Source organism: Psammomys obesus, unplaced genomic scaffold (assembly GCF_907164565.1).
Source record: "Psammomys obesus unplaced genomic scaffold, mPsaObe1.curated_primary_1811, whole genome shotgun sequence".
Taxonomy (NCBI): Eukaryota; Metazoa; Chordata; class Mammalia; order Rodentia; family Muridae; genus Psammomys; species Psammomys obesus.
The window spans coordinates 5324875-5341887 of NW_026596046.1; the positions used below are offsets into that span (position 1 = coordinate 5324875).

The following is a 17013-nucleotide window of genomic DNA, read 5'->3' on the forward strand; positions in this document are numbered from 1 at the left end:
GCTTCAAAATGAAAAGGGAGCCGGGCACATTGTAGAGTCCTTGCTGAACGTGAGTGAAGTTCTAAGTTCAACTACCCCACCACACACACACACACACACACACACACACAAAATAAATAAATAAATAAATAAATAAATAAATACATACATACATACATACATACATACATACATACATACATACATAGGAAGATTGTTGACATGACCTCATTTGAACTCCTTGACCCTTATCTCCCAAGAAATGTCTTAGTGTGCTAGTGAAGTTTCCTATGTACATTGAAGCTTTCAGGGGGTGACTTTTCAACTTTGAAGCTGTACAGCCTATCAAATAATTTTATATCACAAGTGATATGAGGAAAATAAATACCGTAATAGACTTGTGTGCTTTCCAAAATACTGAGGAGGAGTATGTTAAGCTTTGGTGTTCCATGCCACAGTCTAAGCACTTCTGGGACACTGGATGGGTCTCTCGTTAGGTGCAGCAGAGGACCGCTGGAGCCGGTACACTCTGGTACTTCCAGAATCCTGCTTTAGGTATTTTCAAGAACAGCGCCTGATGTTATATTATAACAGTTCTGAGTGCCGATTTGACAAGACTAACATACTCTTCTCTCCACTTGTCTAGAATGTTTCAGTCATTTAGAAAATGGTTCTGGTCAGAGGAATTCTGGCTTCCTCCAACAATGAAATGGTCACAGCTGGAAGATCATGACGGGCTCGTGTTTGTTAAAGCTTCCCATTTGTACATGACTATTCCATATGCCCTTCTCATGATGGTCATCAGGTACTTCTTTGAAAAGTAAGTGGGACTTATGTGACTCCCTCTCCACTCCCTTTCTTTGCTAACTCTACCACGGGACAGTCCAACATCTAGTCCTTAATGCGTCACTTGTTCTAGGCTGCACATTTCGGGGTGGGATCTGTGCGGTAAGGTGCACATGGACCCTTGTTTGCAGGCTGGAGACGAAGAATGGAGGTGTGAAGGCCATGGGGTGCTTACTTTTACAGTAAAAATTAAGCAAGATGGAGACAGGGTGGGTGAAGACAGATGGCCACGATATATGCATATGTGGAAATATCACAGTGCAATGCATTGACTTGTATAGTTTGAACTACTTATACCAAATTCCCAGAAGGACAGTGCTAGAAAAACCTGTTTCTTGAAGATGAGCTGTCATTCTAGGATGCCTGGAAAACACCAGAAATGTATCATTAAGGAGCAAACGAAATACCTCTGTTTAGCTTAGCTGTAAGGAAATCAGAAAACAATGCTAATTTGCTTTCTCATGAATTAGTGAACTTTTTCTTGATTTAATTTATATAGATATTTCTATATATAAATATTTCTACATACTATATTCTACATTCTATATACCATATTTCTATTCAATCTTGTACTAAAGCTGTACTGGTGTTCTGACAACAGGAAGCAAATGTTCATGTGTAGTTTTTGTAGTGGCTTCTGCTATGAGCACATTAGTTCATTTGGAAAAGCATATGTGAATGGCAAGAGCTGGAGAAACTTAAGACAGCCCTCATAAAGATCAAGTAGTCCAAGATCAAATGTAGCATAGATCATTTGTTTATAACTGTCTACAGAGTCCTCATCTGGAGCATCTGTTTGACCAGCTAAATATATTTATGAACTTGCCAAAAGGGTTTTGTACAAACAGCAGCTTCACTTGGGTCAAAATTCACTGTTGCTTTCAGGAATAAAAGACACCTGCCCCTTAACTGTGGCTGCGTGCACTTGAGTCCTTCCATTAAAAATGTGTATTATTATTTACGTGTGCATATTTATGACACATGCACCTGCGGGGGCCAGAAGAAGGCTTTGGATTTTCTGGAGGTAGAATTATAGGTACTCGTGACTTGGGCTAGGTAGGTGCGGGGAACTGAATTAGGGTTCTGGGAAAGAGCTGCAAGCACTCCTAACCACTTAGCCATCTCTCTAGCTCCTGTCCTTCCCTTTTAATAGTTAGTTATACTTTTCATATACATAGCTTGATTTTATGCATAAAGAAAATAAATTTTGCCCCTGCACACCCAAATTGGGTATTGATGAGTGTTGAACTTGGCAGCTAGGCCCTTTATTTATCACCACTGCAGATTCTCTGTTTTCCAGTGGGCAGGGGAGTGAAACAGAATCTTATTTTGTTTGCCAGAGCATTGCAGCTGTGGAGGACCAAATCTCTGTGTCTAGACCAAATCTCTGTGTCTAGGTCCCACCTGCCCAACAGCAGTGAGGAAGGGATCCCCTCCTTCAATTCCTATGGTCAGTCTCACCTCCCCAAGGGATTAGGTGTAGACATTGTCTCCTAACCTCCTTATCACATTAATTCCCAGCAACTCATCCTTAGTTCCTTTTCTCTCCATTCTGTGATGCTACAGAAACATTTCTTTTAGTGCACTAGAATATTCAACATTGGAGAGAGATCATACTTCATAAATTAAGATAGAAGTTCCTATTTTCCTAGGGATTTTACATTATTTGTTATAAATTAAACCACTTTTACCCTAAATAAAATATTTTCCATTCCTTGCATTTCATGCGCACTTACAGTTGAGATGGTACTAAAACCTTAAGTGGTCATCAGGGGAGGAAACAGGAGGTCCTCAAGTACTCAACAGTACTCAAACAAATGTGCCACAGTGACATCAAGCTCAAGGGTGTTGGCTTGAGGGAGGTGTTTTTCATTTTCTCTGTTTATACGAATATTTTTTGACTCACAGTACAATGGCTCTGATAGTGGAAGAGAATAACAAATATCTCCTGGGAATCAGAAGATAGTTTAGAAAGGTTACTGTAAATGTGACCCCTCTGGATTGCATTCACAGTTCTTATACATTGATACTGTCAGACTATTTATTTACTTATGTTAAGACTAGTAGTTTCTGGTTGGTTTATCTTCTATCAGTTCTTTAATGTGTTTGAGATTTGGTTTCAAAGAGAGATACTCAAAGTTCAATTTATGAGAAATGGACAGTCTCACAGACCATAGAGTGTAGCCCTAGAGGTCAATGGCAGAGGTGGAAGATGTAAAGCCAGCTCACTTGTTTCCCTTAACTGTACCCAGAGGTGATTCCCCAGTTCCCCCCTCTCCCACAGCAGGATTTCATAGCATCCTGAGAAATTCATCTACAGCATTTTTCAGGAGTTGAGAAAAGATTATCCAGTTAACTCACTAGAGTGGATGGAAATGCCTTCCCATGAACTGCATCCTGGAGCTGAGAGTTTGAGGATGCTGTCCTTCCTTTATTCACGTGACTCCAGAAAACATATGCCCTATGTGCCTGCATTGTTGGCTGCATAGGTGATGCAACACGGAGGCCAAATTCCCTTCCCTCCCGGAAAACAATCAAAGGGTGTTCAAGGCCTGCCCGCTTCATGTGGGGCAGTCACTTTCTTTTTCTGTTTCTTAATGTCGTGGGCTTTCTCCAGTGGAGCTTGGTCTGTCTGGAAGTTGGAATACTTTTCATCACATTATTTTATGAAAATTTTACTTAACCTCCACATTTGAAAAAAGAAAGGACTGATATCTGATCATTCTTAACCAAGCTTCCAGATTTTAATTGAATGTGAAACTCTCCTAAGCACTAGAATAGACAAAGCCTGGCTATAACTGGAAGGTACAGTCTTTGCCGGAACTAGGGGAAGAATATAGGTATGTACTTATTGATTTCTTCCCCCTCCTGTTGTGGTTGTTTTTATTTATTTGTTGGGTGTTTTTGAGACCGGGTCTCATGTAGCACAGGCTGGCCTTGAGCTACATGTAGCTGAGAACATCCTCAAACTTATGATCCACCTGGTTCTGTCTCCCAGGAGCTGATATTAGAGGCATGCTAGGCAGGTGCTCTACTGACCGAGCTACACTCAACTCATTAACTTCGTATGTGTGAGTATGCATGCTTGTATGTGTGTGGACACATGTGCAAATGTGCGCACTCAGCCTGAGGTTGATGCACTCTCCCACAATTGATTTTTGCACTATTAGTTGAGGCAGGCCTCTCAGTGGAACCCAGAGTTTGACCATACAGCTAGTCCATCTCTCTAGCTTGCCTGTGAGCATGTCTTGGTGGGGGTAAGGGGCTGTTGATAGTTAATTGGTGTTGGAGGTTGCAGCCCACTGTGGTCAGATCTATAGATCTATAAAATTATAGATTGTAACATTTTGGGTAACTTTTTTATTTAACAAATTTTGAGATTTTTTTTCAGGTAGCATACATATGTATCAACATTTCCCTGTTATTGTTGACTAACCTTTCCACCTATTTACACATCATACAAACATATTTGAACTAGTTGATGGAAATCTGTGCTGTTAACATAGTCTATTGTCACTGAAAACACTGTGAACATCTGAGTGTGGGAACATGGCTGGACATGTGTTTTTGTTTCTCTTGGGAAAGAGAAAAAATGTTTGCTTTGGAATAGCGTTGTGTGTGCCTATACCATGGCCTGTCACTCAGCAAGAGAAGGGAAGAGACTGTCTGTCACCACATGCTATGACATAAATGAGCTTGAGCACTGTGCTCAGCGAAAGAAGCTGAATGTGAGTAATTATAGATTATCCAATTCGACTCAACTTATGAAGTATCCAGAAAAGGTTAAGATATAAAGGTGGAAAATAGATTAAAAATTGCTTGGGGAAGTTTGAAGAGAAATGGAAAGTCACTGAGTTATATATTTGAAAATATTGAACTATTTTATATATAGAAAAATCCATAATAATTATTTTAAAGACAAAAATCAAATTAATGGATAAATAGCAGACTGGGAGAAAATGTGTGTAAACTATGTATCTTATGAAGAATTTAAATTTAGAATATCAGACAAACTGTGTAACCTAATAGTAAGTAAATAAGTGGGTTTTTTTTTTTAATGGGCAAAAGAGGAGTTGACTCAAAGAAAGTATACACACAAAAAGTAAACCCATGAAAAACTAATCAATATCATCGATCATCGAGCTGATACACATTAAAAGCCGCAGTGGAGAAGGCTAGGGAGACAGGTTCGTGAGCACAGCAGTTCTGCTCCAGCATGAGGTCCTGAGTTCAGTCCTCACAGTGTCACACATAGTGGTAGGGTGGCACGCGCCCGGAATCCCAGAGCTGGGGAGGCAGACTGGCAGATCACTGGGCCCGCAGGCCAGCCGGCCTAGCGGAATCCCTGAAGCCCAGGCCAATGGGAGAACCTGTCGTAAGAAACAAGGTGGATGGCTCCGAGGAGCCACACCTGAGTGCTTCCTCTCACCTCCATTGTCATGTACTTGCACAATCAGACACACCTGTACACCTACATGAACAAAGTTGGCACACATGTGCACACGCTCCCCACCCCCACCCAGTACACACAGAGGCTAGTGAAAATGTCATACGCTAAGGTCCTTATCCCTGAAATGTTTTTCGGCATAAAAGCAGCTAAAGACTAGCAGAAACATTCAGTCAACATTTACAACTTGACAAAGCTTCATAATGATGCAGGGAGTGTTGTCTAGGAAAAAGTTGAATCCTGGCCTGAACTGAGATTTGTGGCATTTCAGCTGCCCTTTCTGTCTCTGTGGTACCCTGACAGCCAAGAGCTCAAGGTTTCCTGCTTTCATTCCAGCGCTTGGGAGGCAGAGGTAGGTGGAGCTCCGTAAGTGTAAGGCCAGCCTGCTTTACGTAGCTAGTTCCTGACCAGCCACGGTTACATGGCGAGACTCAGAAACAAAACAATTAAAAGACAAAGACCAGAGCTCACAGGAACAGTGCTCCCTTGCTGTGTCTGTATTACACCTCCACACCATTTACCCAGGGTTTTGTAGCTTTTTTTTAAAGGGTATTTTTCTGGAATTATGGTTATTTGAAAGAATTAAAGGTGACTGAGTACCTGAGAAAATGATGATAACTGATTCCACAATTAGCCTAAGTCAAAACCTTAAAGTGATAAAGCTGAGAAGTTAGGAGGGGTGGGGCCATGAAAAGTTCTGACATGTTCTTGGAAATCTTGAAGGCCAATTTGCTGTTTAACAGTTTGCGCAGGTCTAGGCAAGGCTGCAGAAGTCCCTCAGCTCTCACCTGTGGCAGTGGCTTTGCTGCACTCTGTAAACAGGAAGCAGAACGCTGAGGCAGACTCGTGCTGTCTGGCTGTGAGTGGGTGCTGGATCCCACCACACGCAGAGCAGCCGGCCCCTCTGTCGGCTCTGGTGTTGAAGGAAGCCTTTGTCCTGTTATCAGCTGGATAGCAACCTGACAGTGGCTAAACAGATCAGGTTTTCAAAGTGGCTAAACTCGCAGATGGGCAAACAGGACAAAACTGAGGGCTAGAGTCACCACCAATATGCAGCAATACCTGAGTAGAAGTGTCAAAACTGGGAAACTGTGGTTCATACACAGACGACAGTGTCTCTGGGAAAGTCCAGATAGTGAATGTACCAGACAAACAATTTAGAATTTGCTGCCTAAAAACATTTTCAGAGCATTAGAAACAATGATGCTCAGGAACTAAGTGAAAGCAGGAAAGCAATGTCTCACCAAATCACAATAGCAATAAACTAATGGGAATCATAAATCAAGACAGAGGACCAAATACAAGTCATAAAATTTAAAAAGGAATGACTGAAGTGAAAAATGAGATTGCAAAGGGTTTTGATAAGTTATACCACTATGGGTATTAGAAATCCATCAACTTAGTGTGTTTTCATTTGTTAAACTTTCTTATTTATTCTAGTACTTTGGTGTTTTGCCTGAATGTGTGTCTGTGTGAGGGTGTCGGATCCCCTGGATCTGGAGTTACAGACAGTTATGAGCTGCCATGTGGGTGCTGGGAATTGAACCTTCTGGAAGAGCAGCCAGTGCTCTTCTGAGGAATCTCTCCAGCCCCTCATTTGTAAAACTTTTTTGTACTCTTTGTTTACTTGCATAAAATAATAATAACAAATCTGTGTTAATTAGAACATAATGTATGAATACAGATTTATATGATAAATAAAAGGAGAAAGAATGGAGTTTCTTTTTATCCCATTTAGGGTAAGATGCTGAGTTGGGCATGGTGGCCCATACCTGTAATCCCAGCACTCAGGGAGGCTGAGGCAGGCAGATCTCTGTGAGTTCAAGGCCAGCCTGCTCTACAAAGCAAGTCCAGGACAGCCAAGGCTATACAGAGAAACCCTGTCTCAAAAAAGAAAAAAAAAGTAATTTGCTATTAATTTGAACCATGATGTTATAAATTAAAATTATATTCTAATTCCAGAATAACCACTGAGAAAAAGTAGGGAGAAGGTTAGAAAGAAAATAGGTTTAAGCACTATAAACCATCAGACTGAGCAAGCATCTTGAGGATACTCTATCCAACAGCAGCAAGTCTGTGCTCTTGTCTTGTGCACAGAGGGCACTTCCCATGACATGCCATGTGCCAGACCAGACCCAACAAGTCTCAGGGAATGTAAGGGAGTGGCAACTGCACACATGAGATGAAGCTAGAAACCAGGAAATTTGCAAATAAATGAAAATTACATCAACACACTTCTTCATGACCAGTCAAAGAAGGAATCACAAGGTAAGCTAGAAATATCTTTAACTGAATGAAAAGGAGCGCGTACTAGACTAGAACCTTCTGGAATGTGGAAGAAGCAGGCCTGGGAGTTCTCAGCTTCAGAGAGCTCAGATCGATGCACTTTTCCCTTAAGAAACTACACAGATGAGATGAAGCTCAGTTAGAGCAGAGGTTAGGGACAGGGACAATTCTGGTAGGAGATGAATACGGCGACACAGATCTGGTATGGTTTCAGCTGCTGACCAAAACCAGGCACCTGGTGGGATCTGGGGTAACTGGAAACCTGGCACATTACTAACAGGAATGTAAAAATGCTACAGCTACTTTGGAAAGCAATTTTTCAGCTTTTTATAAAGCGTTGGACACTTAATTTAACCCTTGGCAGTCTTAAAGTGAATTCTTAATATAATAGTTCATCCTAATTCCTAAATCTTGCACATAAATGTATTTGAATTCACAATGAAATGAATTTTAAACTGTGCATTGTGTCATGTATTCTTAAAATATTGCTTGTGTGTAGGTCTGAAATTTTGCTCTCTTTGGTCTTATATCTTGGGTGTTCTGTTATTGTCATTTTGTTTGCCTGTCTTTTGAGACTCTGTAGATAAGCCATACTGGAACTCACTATGTAGCCCAGGGTGGCCTCAAATTGACTGTAATCTTTCTCCTTCACTCTCCCTAGTGCTATGTTACAGTCATTAGCCACCATGCCGAGCTTGCTTCTTGGAACCTTTGGTGGGCAGAGACTGGTTGTAGGTAGCTCATTGACAACGTCTATTAACCATATTTCCGTTGCTGTGACAAATTATCACACAGCAATTAGTTTATAAAGCAGCTGCAGGTTCCGTTCTGTGGTTGAATGGCCTTAGTGCTTTGGCTGTGGTGAGGAGTCATAGCACAGCAGGCGCATGTGGTGGAGCAGATCGACTGCTCATCTTCGAGGAAGAAAGCAATGGAGAGAAGAGGCTGAGGTCCTATGATCCCCTCAGAAGACATCTTCTAATGACTTCAGGGCTTCCCACTAGTCCCGGCTTCTGATGCTTTATCACAAGTCCTAAGAGCACAAACCCTGTGGACTAAACCTTTCAATGTAGACCATTGGGCACATTCAGCATCCAAACTAGAGCAAGCATACAAGTGCCTGAGCTTTCCCTGGACACACAAAGGTATAGCCTGGGTTTTCTGGTATGGTTGTGGACTTCTTACTTCTCAAACCTTCTTCTCATATTTTGTAGGTTTGTTGCCTTACCTGTAGCAAATGCACTTGGCATTCAAAAGACACAGCATAAAATTAAACCAAATGCCATCTTAGAGAATTTTTTCAAGCATTCCACAAGTCAACCATCACATGTAAGTAAAAATTCTTTGCCTGTAGCCTGAAGGATCTTCTTTCTTAATGGTTTAGTCATCTTGACTTGCTTTGTTCATACAGAAAAGAGCTTCCACTTGACTGTCAAAGGATTTGATTCATTTGGTATATTTCTTGGTTCTGTTGACAGACTCTGCAGCACCTCAAATGTGATGAAGCATAGATATGTATTAGAAAGTCACTGGCACTAGTAGTTAAAGCATTGCTTTCAGCTGCAGCGTCAGCCATTTACAATCACTTTCATAATTATATATAAAGATAACAATTGAACCTCGGGGCTGTGGATTACTAAAGCCTGTAGTCCAAGACCTGCAGAAGCTGAGGCAGAAGCACCACCACGAATTTGGCCCTTGCAAGAGCTATGTAGTGACTCCAGGAAAAGCCTGAGGTACACAGCAAGACCCTGCCTTAAAAATGTGAATAAATCATAACACCACAATTTCATTTTAATGGCACTTTTTAAACATTTGAACAAAGAAAGCCACACCTGATACTTTTGATGATTGTGGCCCTGTCAGACTACACCATGAAGTGCCCAGGAAGTTATTGTCCGTGTTTTATCCAGGCTTCAACATACCCAGAAACATTTAGAATCCCTGATTTGTCTCCAGAAATAGAACTTCCAAGAGCATCACGATTCCTTCACAAGAGTCCTTGGGTGGTGCAGTGCACTGAATGTTTATAATCAAAAGCCATTCTTTAATAGTTATAAAGCCATGTCCAGGCCCCTCAGCTTTATTATACGGCATAGTTAAAGTATAGGCAATACAGACCTTCTCCCAAAATGGCACTCCTCTAGAGTAAAGAAAGCTACCACCCATCTTTTTAAAAATCAAGACAATGTGCTACCAACATTTTAGAGAAGAGCTGAGCTTTGGAGCAATTTGAACTGCATTTAATGGATCGGGTTGGGCTTCTCAGCCGGGATGCCATTGCTCCAGTGGGGGCCTTGCACAGGAAGGTGTGCGGGGCTTGACACAGCAGAAGGCCTAGAGTGTAGTATGGCTCCTCACTGCAGAGCTGTCTGTACCTCTTTCTGTCCTCAGCCGCTGCATGTGACTGCTTTTATCAAAGAAGGACTGTCTGACAATCTGCAGCCACCTGATTTCTGTTCCAGGCACTACTCTTAAGTGACCATGGTCACCTATCTAAATAAATACATTGGTTTCCACTGGTGATATGTGAAGAATTAGGAGTCTTGTGAGGAGTCCTTCTAATCCTGTTTCTGCTGAGGAATAACTATCGCCCATAATCCCTTCTATGAAACGTGTAGCCTTTGTCAGCTGTATTTGCTGAGACCAAGAGCAGCAAGTCATTGGAAAGGATATGGGGGGGGGGGTGATGCAGGTAGGTGCTCGTGTGCTGTGCTGTGCACGTGAAAGTCAGAGGACAACTTTTGGGAGACAGTGCCCCCTTCCCACCCTGGGCTGCAGGGATTGAATTCAGGCCATCACACCTTTCTCAATTATTTTAAATATCTTAATCTCCAGAGGTGTCAAGACAACCAGGTGAGTAATTGAGAAAGGCAAACACCAGTGACTACTCTTTGAGGTTGATAACACCAATTTTGTGTCTGTCACATACCAAGTTCTACGGGTTATTGTAAAAGTTGCATTTTCAACATAGAGTCCCCAGAGAATAACACTTCCTGCTTAGTTGTGCTTGTTTTCGTTTCCACAACAACTTGAGCTCTTCTCTGTGCATGTTAGGTGCTCAGTAAGTACTTGCTTTGTGTGTTAAGAGAATGGGTCTTGATGCTTTTGTGTGCAAGGCTCCCTCTCAAAAAGATACGAGTATGATGCCAGTATTGTTAAGACAGACTTCTGGTCGGTACATCTGTATTCCAAAATGAGAAAGAAAATGCTTTCCTGCCACACAAGAATGCTATCTCTAGTGGCATGTACTAAACAACGGTTTGTAGAAATGATACAATCATAACAAAATTGGATTGGGCTAAGATCTGGGAAAATTCCAAAAAGAAAGCACGACCGCATTTGCTTTGCTCAGTGCTGAATCTTTAACACCTAAAGTTGTGCCTGGTCTACTACTAAGGAGGGACTTTTGAATGCTTTTGAGTGAGGAGATGAGTAAAATATTTAAAAGTGAGATCCATGGTGATTTCACTGTCAGAACACTGAATACAGTGCACTGGCCACTCAGAATAGGCTGTGACAGAAGATGGGCCAAGCAAGCAAAGGAGAATTACATCTTGTTTGGGGGAATCAATGGGAGGTCCACTGTGCACCATGAGGAAGGGGAGAGAAAACGCCCCTGGGCCCCTGAAACAACAAAATCTATTATTATTCCCACCACATAAGCCGAGTCGCTGATCAATCAAGACCACCAGATGAGGACTTGGGGGCATTCTTTCTTCTGGCAACCCCAGCAAGGGCTGAAGCAGGATTTATAAGCACAAAAACTGCAAGCATCTGCGTCAAGTTACAGTCATAATTTTCACCAATCAAAACTCAGAAATTAGGGATTTTCCCAAGTGTTCCATCATTGTCAACTGACACTGAATGTGTCCTTACCCCACCAATCAAATTCATTTGTTCTTTCTGCTGTTAGGAGCAGGCATTATGTTTTGGGTAACTATTATTGCTTAGAGGTAACAGGTATGTTTTGGGAACTCTTGTTCCTTGGAGAGGGAGTTGGTCCGCTTAGGTAAAATGGAGTCTGAAGTCGAAAGGGCAGTACTCAAGACACGTTCCTTTTACCTGCTCCCAACACCAGCCCTCAGACCTGTAAAAGGGTGTTAAAGGGGAAACAGTGACATTGGCACATTCTGTTCTCTGTTCTCCCTTTCCTTCTCTTCAGGTTAGTGAAGCTCCAGTCACTCAGTATACATACAGAACCATAGTCACTCTTCTTCCACTGCCCTGCAGCATGGCTTCTAGTGTGCTGGAGCCTGGCCCCTGGCCAGCTATGATCCGTACCAGATGACCTAGCAGAAGCCATCTGGCTGGTCAGAGCCTGCTGGGTGACCAGCCTTCTGGCTCACAGGCTGGCTTCATTTAGGCCCCGGAGTGCTCATTTGCATTAGCTTAAATTCACTGTAAGGCTCTGATGTTTTATAATTCAAAAAGTGGTTTCACATCAAAACCCCAGGAGTGTATTTTGTCTCTGGAAATGTTAGGGCTTGGTCTCAGCTGGCTCTCTGGGATGGGATCTGCTGTGCCATGCTCTCTCTGTTCATCAGCTGCAGCTTGTGTCTTGGGCAGGAAGCTGATAGTTAGCTTTAGACATTTTGGGTTTTTGTTTTATTTTTATAACAGAATTCAGAGGAAGTTTTCTTATATTAGAAAATGATCACAAGATCAATGTCATTTCAAAATATGTTGTAGAGCATGTTTCTTGTGGAAATGGGGAGTGTTAGTTACCATAGGTCTAATGGACAGAACATGCCTGTTAAAATCCCACTGTCAAATGAGCCTGGCCCTCTTGTCCATTTGTGTTTCTTTTCTGGCTCTAGCAGACTTTGGAATTTGTAACCTTTGGGCAGTAATCCATCATCTTGGTTATTTCCTATTTTAAAACATAGCCTGTAAAACTTCTGCTTCCCAGAGGAGAAGTAATCATCATTATTATACTTTATAATCATTATTTTAATGGCTGGAAATAGTTTGGATTATTTTGAAATAGGCTGTGTACAAGATTGATTGTGAAAGCAGAGAGGCAACACCTGCTGGGGGTTTTCTTCAATTACCTTTTGCGCCTACCAGAAAGACTGCCAGGAGAAAGCCCACCAGCCCATGTCTTCTCAGTACATGACTACTGTCTTGCCCAAGTCCTAGCAACTCTTAGGCAGCTTCTGTGTCTCTGTAGGAAATGCTAGAAAGTCGTATTTGATTGACATCTTAAACTCTGCTACTCTGGCACCTAAATAAATGTTAGTGAGCTCACACAATACAGCTCAAACGTGTAGGTTGCAAATAAAACGTGTTGGCCTTTCTCAGCAACCACCAAGCTCGGATTCTCACATTCTCTGTTTTCTATTTGTTTGGCTTTGGCTTGGGGTCTGTGTGTGTGAGTGTGATTTCACAAGCAATAAAAATGAATTGCCTGGCTCACGCTCTTGTGCCTTTTAGTCTCATTTTTTTTTCCTGCACGGTGTGACATCTGATCCTGATCTTTACCTTAGTTTTTATGACATCAGGGTGTGCGTGTGTGCGTGTGTGTGTGTGTGTGTGTGTGTGTGTGTGTGCACATTCATGTGTGAGTGCTTGGGAGTGTGTGTGTGCATGTGAGCACACATGAGGGTGTCCATATGCCAGGGTGTGCCTGTGGGGCTCTCCTCCTTCCACCAGGTCCTGCCTTTACCTGCTGAAATGCCCTGCTGTCTCTCTGCTGCTTATTGTTTGTTCATTCATTTCATTTTTTTTTCAGACTGAGGTTTATGGACTGGCAAAGAAGTGTAACTTGACAGAGCGCCAGGTTCAGAGATGGTTTAGGATTCGGCGGAATCTAAACAAGCCTTGCAGGTTGAAGAAATTCCAGGAATCTTGGTAAGAAGAGTGGTCAGCTCGTGTAGTTTGAAGCAGAGTGCGGTCATGGCAGAGAACACACTGACACTGGAGGGAGGAGGGGTCCCAGTGCATTCTCCACTTTCCGTCAGGTCTCTCCTGCTTGGTGTCTTCTTCTTCCTTTCAACAAAGCAAGTTTGGTGTATGTGAATGCTTTTGTTACCTTCATCTGCAAAGGTAACACACAAGCACAAAGTGCAGTCTAACAAACGGACGCTTCACAGTGGAATCAGTGCAAAATGTACAGTGAGCGGCTGCTGAGAAAGCCCAGGGCCTGGCTTCAGTTTTAAACAGCGTGCAAACAGCCCGCACTGTTAATTAATGTAAGGAAAGCATTTCTAATTCGGAAAGCTTTTTTAAATACAGGAAAAGATGTTCTTAACCGTCCTTGCTTTCCTTTTAGGGAGACAGCACACTACACTAAAGTGGATCCAGTGCCTATGCAGACACTGTGTACCTAGCCCGAAGCCCAGGAAAGCCATAAACATGTCCTAACTGGTGTGCCTCCTTTCTAGAGAGGAGAGAATGTCTCAAGACTTTCACGTCTGCTGTGGAGCAGGGGATGTGAGAGTGCTCCGCCCTGCCCTCAGACTATCACACACATATACAGAGGGTCTGGATCAGCTCTTCCATCCTGTCCCTCCCCCACGACCCTTCCACACCACTCCCTCCCACCCTCCTGTCCTCGTCTTTATTGTGATGAGCCAGCTCTGTGCAGTAAGCTCTGCTCCCACGTGCTTGGGTGCACCAGAGCTCAGGGACCCTACCTACCAGTGGCCACAGCTCTGATAAATGGCTCTTCTCCTGAACCTGTCACCTGCAAATAATTCTTCCGCTAGGGTGGAGCCTCACACGTGCCCCCCTTCCCCCAGTCCAGCCTGGAATGCTGACCAGCTTGATCTTGCACAAGCCTTGTGCTGCTGTAGGAGTGAATGTGCACCTTGTCATAGAAATAGGGCAGTATTTCAAGCACTTCTCGCTGTCCTCTGGCTCTTACCTTCTTTCAGCCCCCTCCCCTACAGTGCTCACTGAGCCTGTGGCAGGGCTTGATACAGATGTCCATTCAGGGCTGCAAACACCCAGGAATCCCTTACTGACCGCTATTAGCTGCTGGCTGCTGCAAAATGAAAGTGTTCCTGCCAGTCTTGAGAGCAGCACCAAACAATGGCTCTAATCATAAATATTCGGGAGCTATTTCATAACATGCCCAGAGAGCAAAGCAGCAGTAGTAGGTTTCTCCTCAGGGCCTACACCCCTCTCTTAGCCATAGGTTCTTGATTAGATTTATAGGGCCAGCAGTGAATTCCCTCCACAAATCAGGCCTCAATTGGCTGCCCCCGACTTATGGGAGGGAATTCTTTTTTTTTTTTTCTTTTCATTTTTTTTTTACATCTGTCTATTTAGCTTTTTACCCATTTTTTTTTTGATTGAATGATTTGTTCTATTTTGTTCTTTTTTTTCTAGGTTGGGTTTATTGTTTTTTTTTTCTTTTTAAGTTTAATTTTGTTTATATATTTATTTATTACAATTATTCACTTTGTATCCCTGCTGCAGCCTCCTCCCTCTCTTCCTCCCAGTTCCTCCTATCCTTCCTTTTCTCCCCCTATGCCCTTTCCATAGTCCCTTGATAGAGGAGGCCCTCCTCCCCTTCTAGCTAACCCTAGCTTATTGCTTTTTTTATTTTTATAGTTCTTTGTGTCTTCTGTATAGTCGCCCTCTGTCTGGTGTGTACTTGGCGTGTCCTAAGCTGTCTCTCCCCTATGTTAATTGTGGTTTTGTTGTTGTTGCTGTATTGTTTTTTGGGTTTTGTTTTGTTTTTGCTGTGCAGAAACTCTTTAATTTCACATCATCCCATTTATTAATTCTCATTTTATTAATGGCCTGAGCCACTAGAGTTCACACAAGAAAGTCCTTGCCTGTGTTTACATCTTGAAGTTATTTACATACATTTTCCTCTAAAACTCTTAAAGTTTTGGGTCTTAGATTATTATCCTCGATAATTTTGAGTTGATTTTTTTCTACAGTGTAAGAAATATAAATCATTACGCCCAAATATGGATATCCTGTTCCCCAGTACTATTTATTACAGCACCTTTTTGACATTTTCACCAAAAAAGTAGTTGTTTATATATGTCATATTGTCATGTTCCACTGGTCTCTATGTCTTTGTGAGCAAGCATTATTGTGCTTTCGGTGCTGTGGAGTAGAATCAGAGATCAGGCACTGTAAGGTGTCCAGCATTTTGCTCTTTCCTCTGCTGGGCTTTGTGCTTCCATAAGGGTTTTTGGACAAAATGACAGCTAGGATATGAGCTTGTACTTCTTTGATCCATGTTCTTCAAAGCCTGTTGTGCCAGATTCCCTTTCCCCTCACCACAGTTGCAGTTACAGAGAACTGAAGCTTTTTCTTTGTTTTGGCAGCTGGCGGTTTACATTTTACTTGTTGATAACTGTGGCTGGAGTCGTGTTTCTTTATGATGTAAGTTGTCATTTTCACATCATTGGAATTTGTCTTTAATTTAAAATATTTTTGCCTATGATTTCTATCATTGCAAAGCTGTGACCTCAAAAGGATAAGACACAGTTTATTCTGGAGCCAAATAAAAGTGAACATGACCCAGGAACACAGATCCAGGTGACCTCAAAATCCATGTTCCAAGGTGATGATGGTTTCCTGAAGTTTTATAGTAACAGAACAAAGCAAATCATAAATGGAGATAATTTTCAAATACATTGGTGGAAACAAGTGGGTTATAGCAAGGCAGGAGATAATCAGCTACAAGCCTAGATGCCATAAGGCAACACTGTGAACCTTTGGTTGGTAGAATCTGGAGGTCTGTTTGTATATTCCAAAGGATTTACCTAGTAGTCATAAAGATGCTAGGTCACAAATAGAGGTGGACAATAAATGGCCATTAGGAGGGGCTCACTATGCCCCAAGATAAATCAAAATTAGGCTCCGACCCACAACATTCTAACTCTCCCACAATCTTTGAAGTTCTGGTAAGTTAAGCAGCCATATAGATCATTCAAAATAAACTGCCTTTCCCCCTAGGAACTTCATTCACAGTTCTTTTAGGACAAAATATTCTGTAAGTTATCCAGTTTAAGAATAGTCTCTCCAGAGCTGGGGTGTTTCTCAGGCTGTCTGGTCTAGCATGAGCAGGCCCCAAAATAAGCCTCCTAATGTCTTATTGCTGTAATTGTCTCAGGGTATTTTTGCCTTTTCACTGCTGTATTTATTTATATGCTAATTTTTGTCTCTGTTTTGGAGACAGGTTGTCAGTCTGTATCTGAGGCTGGGCTGGGACTCACCATCTAGCCCACACCAGCCTCTACCCTGTAACCTTCCCACCTCAGCACGTAATACCTGGTTCACTTTGTTAGCATATTTGTTTGTTCCAAAGTTATGTCAGCAGTCCTATTGCTGACCCCAGGTTCACTATGAGAAGTGACCTTCACTGTGTTGTACAGGAGTGCGAGTCAACGCCCACAGAGGGAGAAATGCATTCAACAGAGAAAGTAGAGTCTACACAAGAGAGTCAGTGCCCCAGTGAACACACAAGAGTCAGTGCGACAGTGAAC

The 17013-nt window shown here is 42.3% G+C and overlaps 1 protein-coding gene across 1 annotated transcript in view; it reads left to right on the plus strand.

Annotated features, from left to right (window-relative positions):
• Positions 1–626: 626 nt before the first annotated feature.
• Positions 627–17013, plus strand: part of Cers3 (ceramide synthase 3) — a 62962-nt gene continuing 46575 nt past the window's right edge. Inside the window, exons 1-4 of the mRNA XM_055623612.1 lie at positions 627–799; positions 8773–8887; positions 13293–13411; positions 15850–15907. Of these exons, the coding sequence (XP_055479587.1) occupies positions 627–799; positions 8773–8887; positions 13293–13411; positions 15850–15907 (465 nt within the window). The remainder of the gene's footprint in view (positions 800–8772; positions 8888–13292; positions 13412–15849; positions 15908–17013) is intronic.